At 38.8% G+C, this 22530-nt stretch overlaps 1 protein-coding gene across 3 annotated transcripts in view; it reads right to left on the minus strand.

Annotated features, from left to right (window-relative positions):
• Positions 1-22530, minus strand: part of UBR1 (ubiquitin protein ligase E3 component n-recognin 1) — a 152574-nt gene that overhangs the window by 6154 nt on the left and 123890 nt on the right. For 2 of the 3 annotated variants that reach the window (XM_027570929.2, XM_027570930.2), the window contains 5 exons: positions 12201-12288; positions 10861-10994; positions 8654-8762; positions 7699-7755; positions 5422-5499 (listed from right to left, as the gene is read on the minus strand). In XM_027570929.2, coding sequence (XP_027426730.1) covers positions 5422-5499; positions 7699-7755; positions 8654-8762; positions 10861-10994; positions 12201-12288 — 466 coding nt within the window. Of the gene's footprint in view, positions 1-764; positions 819-5421; positions 5500-7698; positions 7756-8653; positions 8763-10860; positions 10995-12200; positions 12289-22530 lie in introns of all 3 variants that reach the window. The other variant, XM_027570931.2, reaches the window with a different exon arrangement.

Raw genomic sequence — 22530 nt, forward strand, 5'->3', positions numbered from 1 at the left:
TACAGTCTTCAATATTAGAGGAATATGAACTTGTTAGGTGTATTTTTTTTTTTAAATCACAAATGTGCAGTAAGGGTTCAGACACATTTCCTGTCCATTTTAAGTATTGAGATCTTTAGGGTTGAAATGAGAGACTGTAGTCTTAGAGTTCATACACCTCTATCTGGGAAACAAAGCAAGTCTTTAGGAAGGATAAAGTGACAGAATTGACTTGCTTGAATTGAACCAACTAGTACACTGAGATGTACCATTTTACACAGTAGTATGCTACAGCCTTGCTCATTCTCTGAAATAAAGCAATAGTGGCTATCTTTTTAAAAAGAAGCTTTCTACACTCCTCTCTCTCCCTTATAATGGACATATAAGGAACATCAAGAATTCCTTTATTTGGGGAGTAATAAATAAATGCAACCACTAAGTTGAGATCCAATGTGGCTTATAATGGGGTCAGAAGAAAGAGCACCAAAAGAATGTCCATCTCCAGTAAGGCATTAACGGTTTATTCTCTGATTCCTTGTTTCTCAGGTAAGATAAGAAAACCACCGTCCACATAGGAGCAGAAGCTCTGTGCATAGGTTTTCCACGCCTATCTCCTGGAGATGAGGAGGCTATTTTCACTTCCAGGGGGAAGAACATAATTTTAGCTCTTTTTGGATAAAGCCAAAACCTTTCACTTTTCATGCAGGATGGCTGAGTCCTAGTCACTAATATCCTATAGAGGAAAATAGAGGTGATACCTAAAGTATAGTAACTGGGCAGCTTACCCTCCTACAGTAGAAATGGCTCAGTCTTAATGGAAACTGGTGGTGACAATAAAACTGGAAGAGATCATAAGATTTATTTTCACTTTACTTGAAACCAGTACGTAGTAATATCATCCAAGGGGCTCTTCACTGTGATTAATGACTAACACTCTTCTCAGATCTTCCTAAGAGCCAACAGTGATACTCTTTAATGCTGGGAAGATAACATCTATTCACTGGGATTGCAGTACAGCCCTAAGATTAGGAGAATCATGGAATTCAGAGCTGGATACAATCTCTGAAATCATCTAGCTCATGTTTTTTTTTTTTTAAAGATTTTATTTATTTATTTGACAGAGACATAGCAAGAGAGGGAACACAAGCAGGGGGAGTGGGAGAGGAGAAGCAGGCTTCCCACGAGCAGGGAGCCCGATGCAGGGCTCGATCCCAGGACCCTGGGATCATGACCTGAGCTGAAGGCAGACGCTTAACCACTGAGCCACCCAGGCGCCCCCATCTAGCTCACGTTTTAAGGGCTGCGAGGTAAATGGCTCAGCCATTTCTTTAGGTGGCTGAACTTAACCTGCATGGGACAAACAGCAAGGGAACTAACACCAAGACCAATTCTATCTAGTAACAGAGGCGGGAGTATGAGCTGCCCAAGCCCCTGCTGGGCCCGTTAAACTCCCCTGGCTTCAGGGTTCAAAGCAATGGTTATAACAGAATAGGAGAATTTCCTTAGTCATTCTGTAGGGCAGTGATTCTCAAAATGGGCCACATAAGGGCTCTTCAAACCCTCAGAATGATGATAAACTGCAATCCCTTTCTTTGCCCCTTCAAATGACAGCAAGTTATTTAACATATGACTAAGGATTACAATAGTCACTTTGTATGCCAAGGCAGTTCCTTAGAATTACTAACTGGTACACTTAAAACAAAATTTAAGAGTTATTTATGTTTTCTGAGAGCTCTAATTAAGTTTATTAAGAAGTTTGGCTGCTGTACAAAGCTTACTTAATATTACAAAACTCCTAACTGAGCTTTGGAATTCCTGCAATTTGGGGAAGAGATGCTGTATTACCAGTATATCATCAATGAAGTTTTGAATAGGTTTTGATTTTCAGACTGCTGAGATTCTTGCCTTTTATTTTTTTATTTATTTTTAAAGATTTTATTTATTTGACAGAGAGAGACACAGCGAGAGAGGGAACACAAGCAGGGGAAGTGGGAGAGGGAGAAGCAGGCTTCCCGCGGAGCAGGGAGCCTGATGCGGGGCTCAATCCCAGGACCCGGGGATCATGACCTGAGCCGAAGGCAGACACTTAACGACTGAGCCACCCAGGCGCCCCAGATTCTTGCCTTTTAATTACAAGTTACTGCTAATTTCTGTCATCATTATTAGTCTGATTTTCTATGGGTGGTGGTGTGATGCCACCTCAGTGTCAAGGATACATAAGTGCATCAATAGTAATTTTAGCCTATTATTTTTAAGACATGATGCATTTTGATTCAAATATGAAATATTCACACACCAATGGCTAAGGTGGGTATGAATATAATTTCTCCATTCAGGGACATTATATTGGTGGTGTACAGCTCATGAATTTATGTTATTTGAATAACTTACATCATATTATAGCAAGGTAAGTGTAAACTGTTAACTTTATAGGACATTACTTTATCATATAGAATCATGTGTTTAAGCTCATGCTGTTTTCTTACAAAAGCAACTAATAGGTAATTCATACATGATATTAGTAATGACTATAATGTAACTTGTTTATTGTACTTATTAGTCTTCATCATCCAGATTTTTTTTTTATTTGAAAGTAATCAGTGAAAGGGAAGAGGAAGATGAAAGAAAGTCTGAGAAACACTGCTTTAGTGTGGTGTTTAATTTGATTGAGGTAGTGGGGAACACGGTATCAGAAAAGGCTAAGGAGGTGTACTACTCTAATATCCAGGCTTAAACTTGAGCCACAATGCTATTACCTGTTTTACTGTCATTAAGATTTTGCTTGGGAAAAAAGGGTTCTTCAGTGTTATTTCAGTGAGGATATGGTGACCTCACTGTAATGTACATAAAACAGTGCTAAAGACACATGTATAAAAGATATTTCTAAGTGAACTACTTGTTTATGAAGTTGAGAACAGTGTTATTTCAGTGGATGGATGTACTGACCACAATTCTACACGTAAAACACTGTTTAAAGATACATGAATAAATGATGATTCTTAGAATGCTAAAAGAAAAAAAAAAAGGCTCCTGTAGCTTTAAAAAAAAGTTGAGGGGGAGATATCCTATAAGATGGTAGAGTTATGAGCTCCAGGAATTGTTTCCTTTACCAATACAACTGCTGATCTGGCAAGAACTGTCTGAAGCAACTATTTTGGAATTTGGAATCTAGGTGAACACTTGCAGCATCCACAGCAGTGCTTAACGAAGAGGCTGGTAAATTTCCATGAATTTTGGCTTTCTGTGTAGTGGCTACCAGCTCCTATCCCCCAGCCCTATAGCAGGTAGCTATCGGGGTGGTGGCTTCCTGGTGCCAGGATGGGTAATAGAGACGTTGTCCTCAAAAATCATGGTTGTGTGTTTAGTTCTGCCTGGCAGCTCACTGAAGGGCTGATGCAGAGACTGGCCATTGTTTCAACCCCTATGGGCTGAAGTGACTTTCTTGGCAGTGATGGTAGAGGGAATTTAAAGAGACAGAATATTCTTTATATTTTTTTCTTCTCTTCACTTTTCTTACTGGATCCAGAAATTTAAGGAAATCTCTGTCAGTTCACTGGCTGACTGCAGAGATAATGGAACAGAGACTTTGGTGAACACACAATAAGAAATACAGTCTTTGCAAAAAATAGTTTGGAAAAGTCACTGAAGAGACACCTGCAGCCTTTATGAAGCAACGGTAGCAATTCTTGGGGAGGGAGTAGAATCTGATTTACAGAGCTACTACAATAATCAAAATGTCCAATTCTAAACAAAACTAACAAAGCTTACAAAGAAGCAGAAAAGTATGGCCTATTCACAAAGCAACACTGAAAAAGTTGGAAGGCTGACCCGTTATAATTTCAAAACTTACTACAAAGCTATGGTAATTTAGAAGTGTGGTATTAGCATAAGGATAGACATATAGACCAATAGAATAGACTTTAGAAAGAAACCCAAACATCTATGACCAACTGATTTTCAATGTGGGTGCTGAGATTATCCAATGAGGGAACAAAGTCTTTTAAAAAATGGTGCTGGGATAACTGTAAACCAAATGAAAGAAAGAATGAAGTTGGACCTCCCGTCTCATTCCAAAAATTACTCAAAATAAATCCACAGTGTAGGGGTGCCTGGGTGGCTCCGTCGGTTAAGCCTCTGCCTTCGCTTCAGGGTCCTGGAATCGAGCCCGCATCAGGCTCCCTGCTCAGCGGGGAGCCTGCTTCTTTCTCCCTCTCCCGCTACCCCTGCTTGTGCTCTCTCTTTCTAATAAATAAATAAAATCTTAAAAAACAAATCCACAGTCTAAATATAGAGCTAAAACTACAAAACTATTGAAAGAAAACAAAGGGGTAAATCTTCATGACCTCAGATTTGGCAATGAAGTCTTAGTTTTGACACCAAAAGCACAAGAAACAAACAAAAAAATAGATAAAATGAACTTTTATGTAGTGAAAACATTATGAAGAATATGAAAATACAACCTATAGAATGGGAGAAAATATTTGCCAAATAAAAATCTGATAAGGGCTGAATATCCAGAATATACTGAAAGAGAACAGAAGAGGCCACCCCAAAATATGCCACTTTGGCATACTGAATATTTTGAATTAAAGTTACTTAAGAAACAGCAGGTGCAAAAAGGACACTCTGACCCTCTTTCCTCCCCTTCAATATAAAGAACTCTTACAACTCAACAACAAAACAGACAGTCCAATTACAAGATGGACAAAGGACTTGAACAGACATTTCTCCAAAGAACAGATACAAATGTCCAAGAAGCACATGAAAAGATGTTTAAATGCTCATCAATAGATAAATGGATAAACAAACTCTGGTATATACATACAATGGAATATTATTATTGTTATTTTTAAGATTTTATTTTTAAGTAATCTCTACACCTAACATGGGGCTCAAACTCATAACCCGAGGATCAAGAGCCGCATGATCCACCGACTAAGCCAGCCAAGCATCCCTGCAGTGGAATACTACTTAGCCAACAAAGGGATGAATACACGCTACAACTTTGGATGACCTCAAAAGCTATACTAAGTGAAAGAAGCCAGACACAAAAGGTCATAAGTTATATGACTCCTTTTATAGGATATATCCAGAGTAGGCAGATCCACAGAGACAGGGAGCAGATTATTGGTTACCAGGGGATCAGGAAAGAGGGAAATGGGGAGCGATTACTTAGTGGATACAAGGTGTTTCTCTGGCATGGTGAAAAAGTTTTGAAACCAGAGAAGGTGGTGGTTGCACAACACTGTGAATACACTAAATAGCACTGAATTGTACACTTTATCATCATTGTTTGTTTTATGGTTCTCACCTCAATGATAAGAAAGAAACTGACAATCACTGTTGTAAAGGATGCTCAGTGGTCACTTTAAAAAAGTCTACTAGTGGTGGTGCATACCAATTGCAAGCTTAAAAAATTTTTAGAAATATATTTCTTCTTACCTGAAATGAGAAGCTTGATTTAGGAGACAGCTATAGTCATCAGGAAGCTCTATCAAACTATTTCTTTTTCTAGGGTATCTAGAAATGTAATTTAAAAGACAATTTTACTTCTGAGTAAATAAGCCCATGTCAAAAATTGACCAAGTAAAGAGTATTTTAAAAATAACAAAAGGATCCATACTTGAAACCCACAGTAATTCCTCCTGTTGACTACACTAAATCCAAGTTTCTCAGCCTAGAATTTCAAATCTTTCATCATCTGGTTTCCTTTCCAACTCAACTCCCACTATTTCCTAAGACTAAATTGTTCTAGCTAGATTTCCATGATGGCTAGGAAGGTAATATAAAGAACACAGGCTTTGAAATCAGACAGACCTCGCTACAAATCCTAAATTCTCTGGTATCTGACAAGTCACTGAACCTTAGCTTGTATTTCCTGGTCTGTAAATAGAGGATGGATATATTATACTTTCTCAGCCATAAGGCATACCATCAATTTAATAACACATTTTTGAGGTGGTGGGGAGAGAGAAATATAAAGACTCATGCTGATTTAAGAAATGTTAAATATAAATAATAGTATGGAGGAACCTCACAGCTGTTGAAGACTCAATAAGATATTGAAGTGGAACATAATACACTTAGTACTTGAAAACATATTTGCAAATATTATTATTCATTCTTACCACACAATACAGATACAATAAAAGCCTTGCATGCATGCCCTGGGAACGCATTCTCAATCATGTGGAAATTCTATCCTCAAACTCCAATTAACTTAAATTCTTTTTTTAAATTATTATTATTATTTTTTTATTTGAGAGAGAGCGAAAGCAAGAGAGATCACAGAGGCAGAGGGAGAAGCAGACTTGCTGCTGAGCAGGGAGAGCCTGATGCGGGGCTTGATCCCAGGACCCCAAGATCATGACCCAAGCCAAATGCAGATGCTTAACAGACTGAGCCACTCAGGCGCCCCCCAATCAACCTAAATTCTATAATTCCTTCTAAGTTCAGCTAAAAATTATCTCCTCTAAGACTAACTTTGCATCAATAAGAATCTTTTACGCTTTAAATTTATATAGCATTAACAGTATATTCCATATACTATTTTATGTCTTTACTTTATGTACATAATTAGGTTGTAAATTATCCATGACCAAAAAGCTGTATGTGTTAGGTCTTTTAACTCCCCAAAGTATTTTAGCACCATGCTGAGGAAATAGTAGTTCTCTAAAAGGCACACAATGAACTGAAATAAAGGAAAAACTGTGTGAGATGAACAGTTTTAAAATAAGTACTCATCTTTTAAACCTCTCTCTCTTTCTTTTCTTGGTGATGTGAATACTACTGTATCTAAGTTATCAAAGCTGGATCTATAATCTCTAAATCACTAAAGTTGGGTTAAGGAGTAGGTAGCATATGTACATTTACAGTAAAGGGGAAGGAAGTTCAAGGGGTAAGAAAGATGAAAAGAGAAGGTGGCAAATGCACATTGTGTCACAATGTTTGCTTTAGCCATGGAAAAATGGTACTGATGTTAGCATTTAAGGTTGAGGGGTCAATCGCTCTGCTTGTTTCCTGATGCAATTCAACTGGAATAAAAATTAGACACATACATAACAGAAAGCAGGCCCAGGAGAGGATACAAAGAAAATAAGCATGCAGTCTGGTCCCTGGTGAGTTTACTGTTTAGTGCTTTGTGGTGCTGGCAGGCACACATGCACGCACACAGCTGAGAGGATATTACTAGGGCAGACTTGCAGGAGGAGGTCACATTTGAATTGGTCTTTGAGGAAGAGGTGGATTTTGATTGAGACATAAGGGAGATAGGAGGGCTGAAGAACAGTTTTGTTGGGTCATCTCTAAGTATACAGATCGGAAGGGAAGGGGAAGAGGGACTGGTTCTATTTATATCTTACTCTATTCTCAAAAGGAAAAAAGTGGTGTATAGGAATACTGTTACTACTTTCTGATTTTAATAAACTGGCAGCTCCAAGATGCCATCTCCTCTGGTGCCTTTTAATAAGCATGCACGAGCTTAAGGAAGAGGAGCTGGTGGGGTCAAACAATTTAAGAGGGAAAGGATAGCCACTCCAAGAAAAAAAATCAATTGTAGGAGGAATCCTATTTCCGGGAAAGACTTAACAGAAACGTAGGAAACAATGTACTGAGTGAGAATGAAGAAGACAGACTGGAAAGCATGTTACACAAACCAACTACTTTTGGAAACACAGCCTGTAGATGGTTGGGAGAGGAGGATTGAGAAGTAAAACCAACCTGACTATGGTGTTCTTCTGCTTCAAACAGTGTAGCAACGCAGGATCTGCACACCACCTATATGGGGGAGCCAAGAGAAAAGCAAACAGGTCATCACAACTTCAGCACAGTGTTCATCAGTGAGCCACCCGCTCCAAATCTTTCTGTCCTTTCTTTCCATGTTCCCTCAGCTAGACCTCTCTCACATCTTACCCCTCTGCTTTTCTTCCCTTCGTTTTTGTGTCTGCCTATTTATTTTCCCCCTTTCTTTTATTCATCTTTTTATTTTTATTTATTTTAAGATTTTATTTATTTATTTGAGGACACAGAGATAGCGAGAGAGCACACAGGCAGGGAGAAGAGGGAGAAGCAGACTCCCCGCTGAGCAGGGAGCCCGATGCGGGGCTTGATCCCAGGACCCCAAGATCATGACCTAAGCCGAAGGCAGATGCTTAACCAACTGAGCCACTCAGGCGCCCCTCTTTTTTAAAGGGTTAATCAATCAAGGTCTAGCTAGAAAAACAGAAACCATTCTGAAGATGGAATTTAATACCAGGAATTGGTAATAAAGGTGACAGAAGGGCTGCAAAGCCAATCAGGAGAGAAAAAGGCAAGGCGACCCAAAGATTAGCCAATAACAGGAAGCCACCACCTCTCCCAGGCTGGAGGAACAAAAGGAAACTGTGGTATTATTAGAGCCCAGGGGCTGGGGTCAATGGTGGATACTGGCAAGAAATGGCAGCTGCAGGAAAGAATAGTACAAGGAATGGTAATCATGGTGGGACAAGTGCAAAGTCCAGCTGCCCATGGCTGCTGGACTTATCTCTAATTCGTTGATTGTGTGAATTAGGAATCTCCTATATTTTTGTTACCCACTTCAATAAGTCTAATCAATCTAAAAGCTTAGCAAATAATTTTAATTTAAAATTTCCAAACTGTATAATGACCCAACAAGGATATTTTGCCCTCACAGTACCTCTGGAGGAGGGGTCTTACAGTATCCCAATATTCCTGAAAAAGCAGGAACAAATTTGTGGGTAAAGATAGATAGCTACAGAGTGCACTGTACTCTCCTTCTGCAGGATCTGCAAGAGAATAAAAATACATTTAATAAGCACATTATTCTTATCTGGTCAAATTGTGAATAGAATTTCTTCATTGCTTATGTTCATTTCTATACTCTATAAAAGTGGGTGACAAATAAGACACAGTGATTCTTTCAAATCTGATTCATTCATTCTCCTGATGAGGTTTCTCCACACCACTAAAAGGGACAAAACACAAAGTCCTTATCAAAACACATAAAGGCCCTACATGATCTGCCCCTGGCTGCTTCTTGAACCTCATCTCCTACCACCCTTGTCCTGCTCATTATGCTTCAGCTACACTAATCTCTTTACTATTCTTTGATGATGTCAAGCAAAGCCTTTGCATTTAGTGTTCCTTCTGCTTAGGAATACTCTTCCTTCAACTCTGTCCAGTTCAACCCCATCTTTATTTCAACATCTTTTTGCTCAGTGTGCTCAAAAAGAAGTCTTCTATGACTATCTACTAAAAGTATTACTCCAGCCCAGCACTCTCTATCCCCATGACCTGCTTTATTTTTCTTGGTAGCACTTATCACCACTTGACGTTATATTATGTACATTTATCTGTTTGTATACATTTAGTCTCCTCCCAGTAAAAGACTTAATCTTACTCACTGTTGTATTACAGCACCAACTAGATAAATTAATACATGACTTTCTAAAAATGCGAACAACACATCTGTACAGGCAACTACTTGGAAAGTAGCCCCCCATTTATAGGCATACTGTGGAGATAACTGCGGGTTCAGTTCCAGACTGCCACAATAAAGCTAGTATCGGAGTGAAGCAAGTCAAGTGAATTTCTGGTTTCCCAGGGCATATTAAAGTTATGTTTCTACTAGACTGTAATCTTTTTTTTTTTTAAGATTTTTATTTATTTATTTAACAGAGAGAGACACAGTGAGAGAGGGAACACAAGCAGGGGTAGAGGGGGAGGGAGAAGCAGGCTTCCTGCGGAGCAGGACGATGTGGGGCTCGATCCCAGGACCCTGGGATCATGACCTGAGCCGAAGGCAGATACTTAATGACTGAGCTATCCAGGTGCCCCTAGACTGTAGTCTATTTAGTGTGCAAGAGCATTAGGTCTAAAACAAATATGTACAGACCTTAATTAAAAAAACTGCTAAAAAAATGCTAACCATCATCTGAGCTTTCAGCCAGTCATAATCAATCACCACAGATCACCCTAATAAATGTAATCATGAAAAAATTTGAAATATTGCAAGAATAATCAAAATGTGACACAGACATGAAGTGAGCAAATGCTATTGGAAAAATGGTGCTGACAGACTTGCTTGCCACAAACTTCCAATCTGTAAAAAACACAGTATCTGCAAAGCACAATAAAGTGATGCACAATAAAACAAGGTATGCCTGTATATAGAATCAGAACAAACCTAGATCAAATAAGCCCTACTGAACTAAGTTCAAGATAAAAAAGGTGATAGCCAGTAAAGCTGACCCATTCAGCTTAATCTCAAAGGACAAAAGCAAGACTCTCTGAACAATTTTGGTGACGCTTCCAAAATCATACAAACGTTCAGATTTTTACCCATACAAAGCCACAAGGAAGCCTTGTCTACTTTGATCTAGATTTAAGGCAAGTAAAGAAGAAAGGAAATGATTGTTACTCAGATATATGTGTCCTGGGTTTGTTCCAACAGGCCTGTCCTAGCAGGATTTTAGTTCTTTTGTAATAGTCATATGTTCAAAATTCAAATAACAGAGTATACAATAAAGTTTTCCTCCTACTTAGCCAAAACATTCTCTTCCCTAAAGGTAACCAATGTTTCTAATTTTCTGCATATCCTTTCAGTTATATTCTGTGTGCAGACATTTTATAAGCTCAAGTACATAAACTATACATAGATAGGAGCCATGAGTAGGTTTTGCATATTTATGAGGCTAATCTCATTTTTGGTCTCACCTTTAACCTATACCGAGGCAGAGGCACACATGTCGGGAGTGAACGCTGATGAAAAAGACGGAATAGAGAAGTGGTTCTTGCCTGTCCCCACCTTATATTTTTGAGGCTGAAGACAAGGAAAAAAAAATTCCCTTATTTGCTACTCTGAGATTTCATTTTCCTACTTACTGGTAAGCAGTTCTTCAGGTGGAGTTACTCCAAGTAAATAGTGGAAAAACAATGCAGCACAGCGAAGGTAAGGGGTGATGCCATTCTTCAATGAGACCCACAAATACCAGCCAGGAACACCACATCCAATGCAGCTGGGGGGAAATAATTCCAGAATAGAACAGAATACTGATCAGACTAAAACTCTAGACACATCCCCCTTTAAAAACATAGCTAAATATTTAAATATTTTTTATCCATTTAACACAAAATATTTAACTGGCAGTAGCTTTTGTCTTTAAATCTTCTAAGTTTCCTAAAGAAAACCACAGATCTTGCATCTTTTACCATGTAGATTTTTAAAGCAAATAACTATTATCTTCATTTTCCTTACCCTTATGATGAAATGTGAATCAGATATATTTATCAATAACTAACCAAAGGAGTTAAGTTAGCTAAAAAAAATTAATACTTTCTTGATTTCTGTATTCAAATTGGTGATTCACAGGGCAATGAAACTATTCTATATGATACTTATAATGCTACCACACCAAAAGTGAACCCTAATGTAAACTACAGACTTTAGTTAATAACAATGTATTGATACTGGTTTGTCATCTTTAACAAATCTACTAATGCAAGATGTTAATCACAGGACAAACTTGTGAGGGGAGGGAGTAAACGGGAATGCTTTGTACTTTCTGTTCAATTTTTCTGTAAATCTAAAACAGCTCTAAAAAATAAAGCCTAGTTAACACACACACACACACACACACACACACACACACACACACACACACACTCTTTCTCTCTCTCTCTCTTCTGCAACCCCACCCCCCCACCTTCAGTGCCTAAACTAAAAACAAAATGAAACAGAAAACCCAAATAAAAAACGGTAAAGAAGGTGAAAACAAAGATGAGAGTGTGGTAGCAAGTGGAGCTCAGCAGGGCACTCCTATTATACTTTTGGTTTTAGCCTCTGCACTGCCAATGTATTTCATATGTTAGAGAACAGTCTTAAAAAACCTCTATTTAGTAAAGTGCATCAACTGTATAGATTGCTTTAAAAGGATGACCTATTTTCTATTTTCTACATTTATTTAAATTCTAAATGCTGCCACTTGTTAAAATTCTATCATTTTTTGCCAATGTTCCCAGAACAATTTACAAGAGTAAAGATGTATCCAAACTTGTTTCAGTCTCAGAAACAAATGGGTACCTGTTATTTCAAAAGCCCTCAACTGATTTTTAAAAACTGGAATTAAAACGGTTCAAAAGTTATTCTGCCAAACAACTGAAACTAAAAGGTGGAATTATTAAAACAACATTCAAATAGGTTGGACTAATGGACTGCTACTCACCCATTTGTATATTGAGAAACTTCTGCCAAGAAAGAAGATGCAGAACGAGCCTCTTCACTCTCTTCTTGAACCTGAGCAAGGGGAAGGTCTGAAAAAGAAATTCTGAAAGATAAATCTATGAATTTGCTATTCAATTTATAAATTACACCTCAATTTCATGGTTCCAGGATAATAAACAATGTCAACTCAACTGAGGTTCTTTTCCTTGTTCTCAATCTAAATAGCTGATTATATTTTATTTTTTATGAATGGATAAATAGCTCATTTTAAATATTAAAACTGGTAAAAAAAACTTAGGTAAACTCTATCAGTATATTAGGTGAAGAAATAAATAGGGCAGAATCACATGGATATTTAATAAATATTTATCTCAGGGGTGCCTGGGTGGCACAGTTGGTCAAGTGTCCAACTCTTGGTTTTGGCTCAGGTTGTGATCTCAAGGGTCATAAGGTCGAGCCCTGGGTTGAGTGCCACATCAGGCTCCATGCTCAGAGGGAGTCTGCTTGAGATTCTCTCTCTCCCTCTCTTATAAATAAATAAATCTTTAAAAAATAAATATTGGGGGGGAAGGGAGCAAGATGGCAGAGGAGTAGGAGACCTGGATTTAGTCTGGTCTCAGGAATTCGGCTGGATAGGGATCAAACCATTCTGAACACCTACGAACTCAACAGGAGATCGAAGAAAAGAATAGCAACAACTCACTGAACAGAAAAGCGACCACTTTCTGGAAGGTAGGATGTGCAGAGAAGTGAATCTGGCGATATTTGGGAGGATACATGGCAAGGGAGGGAGCCTCCGTCCACCACTTCTGGCAAGTGATAGAGCAGTGGAGCACAAAATCGTAACTTTTAGAAGTCAGCTCCACTGAGGGACGTCGCTCCAGTGGTTAAGCGGGGGGTGGAACCCTCCCTGGGACAGTGTGGTCTCAGGACCCTCGGGGTCACAGAAAGACCGGGGGTGCCTGAGTGCGGCAGAGCTCCCAGGTATGGGAGCGGGGAAGCCGGCTGCATAGACGGAGCCGAGGCGTGGGCTCTCAGCTCGGGGTTGCCATAAACTGTGATCGGTGACAGTCGGGCCACTGCTCCTCCAGCAGGGACCCAACAAGCGGCAGAGCGACTCCCCTTCCTCCCCCGGGGAAGAGCAGTGCGTGAGTGCACCGCAGGGATCTGCTGGGTTTGGAGACTCCACACGGGGTTGGGTGCCAGAGATAGAAATGCTCAGTCACAGGCCAGGTGAGCACGGAGTGCGGCCGGAGACCAGGGAGACGGGAGTGACTGCTTTTCTCTGGGGGCGCAGTGAGGAGCGGGGCCCCGAGTTCTCATCTCCTCTGGGGCGGAGATTGGGAGGCCGCCATTTTCACTCTCGTCCTCCAAAGCCATACGGAAAGCTTGCAGGGAACAAAAGCTCCCAAGAGCAAACCCGAGCAGATTGCTTAGCCCTGACCGACAAGGGCGGGGCAATTCCGCCTCCGTCAAAGACATTTGGGAACCATGGCAACAGGCCCCTCCCCCAGAAGATCAGCAAGAACAGCCAGCCAAGACCAAGTTTACTGATCAATGAGAACGGGAGAACTCCAGCACTAAGGGAATACTGCACATAGAATTCATGGCTTTTTTACCATGATTCATTAGTCTTTCAAAGCTAATTTTTTTTAACTGTCTTTTTTTTTTTGAATTTTTCTTTTTCCCTTTTTCAACCAACATCTTATCCCTTTTTTTAAAAAAAATTATTTTTTATTTTTTAGAGTCATATTCTATCCCTTCATAGTAGTTACCCTTATTTTTGGCACACACACACACACACACACACACATATATATATATATATATATATAAGTTGTTCTCTCTTTAAAATTTTGAGATGTGGTTTCTTCTAACATATCAAAATATACACTAAATCTCTAGTGTATGGCTTGGTTCTAGTCTCCTGCCTGATCACATTCTCTCCCCCTTTTTTTTCTTTCTTTTTTTTTCAATCCTCCTCTTTCTTTTTTCAAACACCTTATCAATTTCTTTTTTAAAATTTTTTTATACTTTTCATCTTTACAGTCATATACCATCCCTTCATCGTAGCAACCCTTATTTTGTACATATTTAAGTCTTTCTTTAAAATTTTAGGAGGCACTTTCTTCTAACAGAACAAAATACACTCAAAATCTAGTGTGTGGCACTGATCTATGCACCAGCCTGATCATATTTGATCATATTCTGTTTTTTTTTGTTGTTTTTGTTTCTTTTTATCTTTTTCTTTTTCTTTTTTTTCCTCTTTCTTTTTTCTTTCTTTCCCTTTCTTTTCCCCTGGTTGCAGGTCTTTTCTGATTTGTTTAGAGTATATTTTCTGGGGACGTTGTTAACCTGTTAGCATTTTGTTCTCTCATTCATCTGTTCCCCTCTGGACAAGATGAAAAGAGGAAAAAAATCACCTCAAAAAAAGAACAAGAGGTAGTACTATCGGCCAGGGACCTACTCAATATGGACATTAGTACGAAGTTGGACCTAGAGTTCAGAATCATGATTTTAAAGATACTAGCTGTTTAAATAAATTAAATAAATAAATTAAAGATACTAGCTGGGCTTGAAAAAAGCATGGAAGTTATTAGAGAAACCCATTCTGGAGAAATATAAAAGAACTAAAATCTAACCAAGTCAAAATCAAAAAGGCTGTTAATAAGGTACAATCAAAAATAGGGGCACTAACTGCTAGGACAAATGAGGCAGAAGAGAGAATCAGCGATATAGAAGATCAACTGATGGAAAATAAAGAAGCTGAGAAAAAGAGAGATAAACAACTACTGAATCACGAGGGCAGAATTCGAGAGATAAGTGATACCATAAGATGAAAAACATTAGAATAATTGGGATCCCAGAAGAAGAAGAGAGAGAGGGGCAGAAGGTATATTGGAGCAAAGTATAGCAGAGAACCTCCCTAATGTGGGGAAGGAAACAGGTATCAAAACCCAGGAGGCACAGAGAACCCCTCTCAAAATTAATAAAAATAGGTCAACACCCCGACATCTAATAGTAAAACTTACGAGTCTCAGAGACAAAGAGAAAATCTTGAAAGCAGCTCAGGAGAAGAGATATGTAACCTACAATTGTAGAAACATTAGATTGTCAACAGACCTATCCAGAGACCTGGTAGGCCAGAAAGGACTGGCATGATATCTTCAGAGCACTAAACGAGAAAAATATGCAGCCAACAATACTATATCCAGCTAGGCTGTCATTGAAAATAGAAGGAGAGATAAAAAGCTTCCAGGACAAACAAAAACTAAAGGAATTTGCAAACACGAAACCAGCCCTCCAAGAAATACTGAAAGGGGTCCTCTAAGCAAAGAGAGAGCCTAAAAGCAGCATAGATCAGAAAGGAACACAGACAATATACAGTAGCAGTCACCTTACAGGCAATACAATGGCACTAAATTCGTATCTTTCAATAGTTACCCTGAATGTAAATGGGCTAAATGCCCCAATCAAAAGACACAGGCTATCAGATTGGATTAAAAAACAAGACCTATCGATATGCTGTCTGCAAGAGACTCATTTTAGACCCAAAGACACCCCCAGATTGAAAGTGAGGGGGTGGAAAACCATTTACCATGCTAATGGACACCAAAAGAAAGCTGGGGTGGCAATCCTTATATCAGACAAATTAGATTTTAAAGCAAAGACTGTAATAAGAGATGAAGAAGGACACTATATCCGCTTAAAGGGTCTATCCAACAAGAAGATCTAACAATTGTAAATATCTATGCCCCTAACATGGGAGCAGCCAATTATATAAGGCAATTAATAACAAAAGCAAAGAAACACATTGACAACAATACAATAACAGTGGGGGACTTTAACACCCCCCTCACTGAAATGGACAGATCATCTAAGCAAAAGATCAACAAGGAAATAAAGACTTTAAATGACCCACTGGACCAAATGGACTTCACAGACATATTCAGAACATTCCCTCCCAAAGAAACGGAATACACATTCTTCTCTAGTGCCCATGGAACATTCTCCAGAATAGATCACATCCTAGGTCACAAATCAGGTCTCAACCGGTACCAAAAGACTGGGATTATTCCCTGCATATTTTCAGACCACAATGCTTTGAAACTAGAACTCAATCACAAGAGGAAAGTTCGAAAGAACTCAAATACATGGAGGCTAAAGAGCATCCTACTAAAGAATGAATGGGTCAACCAGGAAATTAAAGAAGAATTAAAAAAATTCATGGAAACAAATGAAAATGAAAACACAACTGTTCAAAATCTCTGGGATGGAGCAAAGGCAGTCGTGAGAGGAGAATATATCGCAATACAAGACTTTCTCAAGAAACAAGAAAGGTCTCAAATACACAACCTAACCCTAGACCTAAAGGAGCTAGAGAAAAAACAGCAAATAAAGCCTAAACCCAGCAGGAGAAGAGAAGTAATAAAGATCAGAGCAGAAATCAATGAAATACAAACCAAAAGAACAGTTGAACAGATCAACGAAACTAGGAGCTGGTTCTTTGAAAGAATTAATAAGATTGATAAACCCCTGGCCAGACTGATCAAAAAGAAAAAGAGAAATGACCCAAATAAAATCATGAATGAAAGAGGAGAGATCACAACCAACACCAAATACAAACAATTATAAGAACATATTATGAGCAACTCTATGCCAGCAAATTAGATAACCTGGAAGAAATGGATGCATTCCTAGAGATGTATCAACTACCACAATTGAACCAGGAAGAAATACAAAACCTGAACAGACCTATAACCACTAAGGAAATTGAAGCAGTCATCAAAAATCTCCCAACAAACAAAAGCCCAGGGCCAGATGGCTTCCCAGGGGAATTCTACCAAACATTGAAAGAAGAATTAATACTTACTCTCCTGAAACTGTTCCAAAAAATAGAAATGGAAGGAAAACTTCCAAACTCATTTTATGAGGCCACCATTACCTTGATCCCAAAACCAGACAAAGACCCCATCAAAAAGGAGAATTACAGACCAAAATCCTTGATGAACATGGATGCAAAAATTCTCACCAAAATACCAGCCAATAGGATCCAACAGTACATTAGAAGGATTATTCACCATGACCAAGTGGGATTTATCCCTGGGTGGCAAGGTTGGTTCAACATCCGCAAATCAATCAACGTGATACAACACATTAACAAAAGAAAGAACAAGAATCATAGGATCCTCTCATAGATGCAGAAAAAGCATTTGACAAAGGACAGCATCCTTTCTTGATCAAAACTCTTCAGACTATCGGGATAGAGGGTACATACTTCAATATCATAAAAGCCATCTATGAAAAACCTACAGCGAATATCATTCTCAATGGGGAAAAGCTGAGAGCTTTCCCCCTAAGGTCAGGAATGTGGCAGGGATGTCCACTATCACCACTGCTATTCAACGTAGTATTAGAAGTCCTAGCCACAGCAATCAGACAACAAAAAGAAATCAAAAGCATCCAAATCGGCAAAGAGGAAGTCAAACTCTCAGTCTTTGCAGATGATATGATGCTTTATGTGGAAAACCCAAAAGACTCCACCCCAAAACTGCTAGAACTCATACAGGAATTCAGTAAAGTGGCAGGATATAAAATCAATGCACAGAAATCAGTGGCATTCTTATACACTAACAACAAGACAGAAGAGAGAGAAATTAAGGAGTTGATCCCATTTACAATTGCACTCAAAACCACAAGATACCTAGGAATAAATCTAACCAAAGAGGCAAAGGATCTGTACTCAGAAAACTATAAAATACTCATGAAAGAAATTGAGGAAAACACAAAGAAATGGAAAAACGTTCCATGCTCATGGATTGGAAGAACAAACATTGTGAAGATGTCAATGCTACCTAGAGCAATCTACACATTCAATGCAATCCCCATCAAAATACCATCCACATTTTTCAAAGAAATGGAACAAATAATCCTAAGATTTGTATGGAACCAGAAAAGACCCCGAATAGCCAGAGGAATGTTGAAAAAGGAAAGCAAAGCTGGCGGCATCCCAATTCCGGACTTCCAGCTCTATTACAAAGCTGTCATCATCAAGACAGTATGGTACTGGCACAAAAACAGACACATAGATCAATGGAACAGAATAGAGAGCCCAGAAATGGACCCTCAACTCTATGGTCAACTAATCTTCCACAAAGCAGGAAAGAATGTCCAATGGCAAAAAGACAGTCTCTTCAACAAATGGTGTTGGGAAAATTGGACAGCCACATGCAGAAGAATGAAACTGGATCATTTCCTTACACCACACACAAAAATAGACTCCAAATGGTTGAAAGACCTAAATGTGAGACAGGAGTCCATCAAAATCCTTGAGGAGAACACACGTAGCAACCTCTTCGACCTCAGCCGCAGCAACTTCTTCCTAGAAATATCGCCAAAGACAAGGGAAGCAAGGGCAAAAATGAACTATTGGGATTTCATCAAGATAAAAAGCTTTTGCACAGCAAAAGAAATAGTCCACAAAACCAAAAGACAGCCGACAGAATGGGAGAAAATATTTGCAAATGACATATCAGATAAAGGGCTAGTATCCAAAATCTATAAAGAACTTATCAAACTGAACACCCAAAGAACAAATAATCCAATCAACAAATGGGCAAGAAGACATGAACAGACATTTTTCCAAAGACATCCAAACGGCCAACAGACACATGAAAAAGTGCTCAACATCGCTCGGCATCAGGGAAATCCAAATCAAAACCTCAATGAGATACCACCTCACACCCGTTAGAACGGCTAAAATTAACAAGTCAGGAAATGACAGATGTTGGCGGGGATGCGGAGAAAGGGGAACCCTCCTACACTGTTGGTGGGAATGCAAGCTGGTGCAACCACTCTGGAAAACAGTATGGAGGTTCCTCAAACAGTTGAAAATAGAGCTACCGTACAATCCAGCAATTGCACTACTGGGTATTTACCCCAAAGATACAAATGTAGGGATCTGAAGGCGTACATGCACTCCGATGTTTATAGCAGCGATGTCCACAATAGCCAAACTGTGGAAAGAGCCAAGATGTCCATCGACAGATGAATGGATAAAGAAGATGTGGTATATATACACAATGGAATATTATGCAGCCATCAAAAGGAATGAGATCTTGCCATTGGCAACGACATGGATGGAACTGGAGGGTGTTATGCTCAGTGAAATAAGTCAATCAGAGAAAGACATGTATCATATGACCTCACTGATATGAGGAATTCTTAATCTCAGGAAACAAACTGAGGGTCGCTGGAGGGGGGGGGTGTGGGAGGGATGGGGTGGCTGGGTGATAGACATTGTGGAGGGTATGTGCTATGGTGAGCGCTGTGAATTGGGCAAGGTTTGAATCACAGATCTGTAACTCTGAAACAATGCAATATATGTTAAGGAAAAAAAAAGAAGAAGATAGCAGGAAGGGAAGAATGAAGGGGAGTAAATCGGGGGGGGAGACAAACCATGAGAAACAATGGACTCTGAAAGACAAACTGAGGGTTCTAGAGGGGAGGGGGGTGGGGTGATGGGTTAGCCTGGTGATTGGTATTAAAGAGGGCACGTTCTGTGTAGAGCACTGGGTGTTATGCAGAAACAATGAATCATGGAACACTACATCAAAAACTAATGATGTAATATATGGTGATTAACATAATAAAAAATTTAAAAAGAATGATGTAATGTATGGTGATTAACATAACAATAAAAAATTAAAGGAAAAAAATAAATATTTATCTCATTTTAATATGACCAGGTAAACAAATTAGTGGTCATCTGCTCTGGGTTCGTAGGAGTCTTAGCTAACAGGTAGAAATTCAGCCTCTAGAAAGGGAAGTAGGTTGCTGTCCTGCCTTTATGCTCAAGCAATGAAACACATTAAAAAGAACCTTGTGGGGTGGGTGCCTGGGTGGCTCAGTTGTTAAGTGTCTGCCTTCGGCTCAAGTCATGGTCCCAGGGTCCTGGGATCAAGCCCCGCATCGGACTCCCTGCTCAGCGGGAAGTCTGCTTCTCCCTCTCCTACTACTCCTGCTTGTGTTCCCTCTCTTGCTGTGTCTCTCTTTGTCAGATAAATAAAATCTTTAAAAAAATAAATAAATAAAAATTTAAAAAACCTTGTAAGGTAATTTTCCTCCATTAATCTATCCTTAAGGAAACCATCTTAAACCCTTCATTTTTGCTAACTCACCCAACAGAGTAGTTAAAACCCTGGGTAAGCCACTTAAGTTTTGTGAACTTCAGTTTTATTATATTAAAATGGGGATAAAAATGCCAACCTTGTAGTTCAATGTGACAGATGGTTACAGCCCATTTGAACAGTGCTCTCTTGCTTCAAAAATGTTTTTTAAAAATACACATTAATTCATCTGAAAGACAACAATTAAAATTACCCCATCTCTTCCTTTGGTTGGATATTGCTAGTTTTTCTCCTTTCCAATTAGGGTCTCTTTAGGAAATACATAAATTTTAAATTTATTTTTTTTATTTTTTTTAAAGGATATAAATGGGTATTTTATTTTTTTAAAAACATTTTATTTATTTATTTGACAGAGAGAGAGACAGACACAGAGCACAAGCAGGGGAGCAGCAGAGGAAAAGGGAGAAGCAGGCTCCCCGCTGAGAAGAGAGCCCGAAGTGGGGCTGGTTCCCAGGATCTGGGATCATGACCTGAGCCAAAGGCAGATGCTTAACTGACTGAGCCACCCAGGCGCCCCTTTTTTAAAAAGAGGAAAATATATTATCATATTGACATTTCAAATTTAAATATAAGAGTTCAATATTTGTACATGATTGAGGTAAATTTTATATACAATGAAATACACAAATATTAAAAGTATCATTTGATGAGTTTTGATAAATGCAAACACCCATGTAACAAGATTTTTTTAAATTAATACACTTTATTTTTTTTAATAAACTTTATTTTTTAAAGCAGTTTTAGGTTCATTACAGAGCTCAGTGGAAATCACAGAGTTCCCATATACTTGCTGTTCCCACAAATCCATCATCATCTGTGACTATCGACAGACATCTAGCACCAGAGTGGTACATTTATTACAATCAATGAACCCTATACTGATACATCATTATCATCCAAAGTCCACAATTACCATTAGGGTTCATTCCTGGTGCTGTACATTCTATTGGTTTTCACAAATACATAGTAACATGTATCCACTATTATAGTATCATACAGAGTAGTTTCACTGCCCTAAAAATCCTCTGTGCTCTGCCTATTCACCCATCTCTCTCCCCTAACTTCTGGCAATCATGGATATTTTTACTATCTTCAAAGCTTCGCCTTTTCCAGAATGTCATATACAGCTGACCCTTGAACAAGACTGGGGGCTAAGGGTGCCGACCCCTGGCACAGTCAAAAATCTACCTATATCTTTTGACGCTCTAAAAACCTTACCAACAGCCTACTGTTGACTGGAAGCCTTACTGATAACATATCTAGTCAATTAAAACATATTTTATATATCTATTTTATATATAAATGCTACATGTCATATATTTTATATCTTATTTTTTAATTTATTTTTTTAAAGATTTTATTTATTTGCCAGAGAGAGAGAGAGCACAAGCAGACAAGCGGCAAGCAGAGGGAGAGGGAGAGGCAGCCTCCCCACCGAGCAGGGAGCCTGATGCAGGGCTTGATCCCAGGACCCTGGGATCATGACCTGAGCCGAAGGCAGATGCTTAACCAACTGAGCCACCTAGGCGCCCTATTTTGTATGTTATATACTGTATTCTTACAATAAAATAAGCTAGAGAAAAGAAAATTTATTAAGAAAATCACAAAATACATGTATAGTACTATACTGCATTTATTGAAAAAAAATATATAAGTAGACCCTCTCAGTTCAGACCTGTGTTATTCAAGGGTCAATTGTAGTTGGAATCATATAGTATGCAACCTTTTCAGATATGCTTCTTTCATGAAGTAATACATATTTAAGCTTCCTCCATGCCTCTTCATTGTTTGAATGCTTGTTTCTTTTTGTGCTGAAGAATATTCCATTGTCTGGATGTACCACAGTTTATTCATTCACCCACTGAAGAACATGTGGTTGCTTCCAAATTTTGGAAATTATGAATAAAGCTGCTATAAACATCTGTGTGTAGGTTTCTGTATGGACATAGGTTTTTAGTTCATTTGGGTAGATAACACGGAGCATGACTGCTGGCTGCATCATACAGTAGGAGTATGTTTAGGTTTGTAAGAAAGTGCCAAACTGTATCTCAAAATGGCATGGAATTCCTTCCTTTCAGCAATGAAAGTGAGAATTCATTTTACTCTACATCCTCGTCAGTACTCAGTGTTGTCAGTGTTTTG

This window comes from Zalophus californianus, chromosome 6 (assembly GCF_009762305.2).
Source record: "Zalophus californianus isolate mZalCal1 chromosome 6, mZalCal1.pri.v2, whole genome shotgun sequence".
NCBI classification, from domain to species: domain Eukaryota; kingdom Metazoa; phylum Chordata; class Mammalia; order Carnivora; family Otariidae; genus Zalophus; species Zalophus californianus.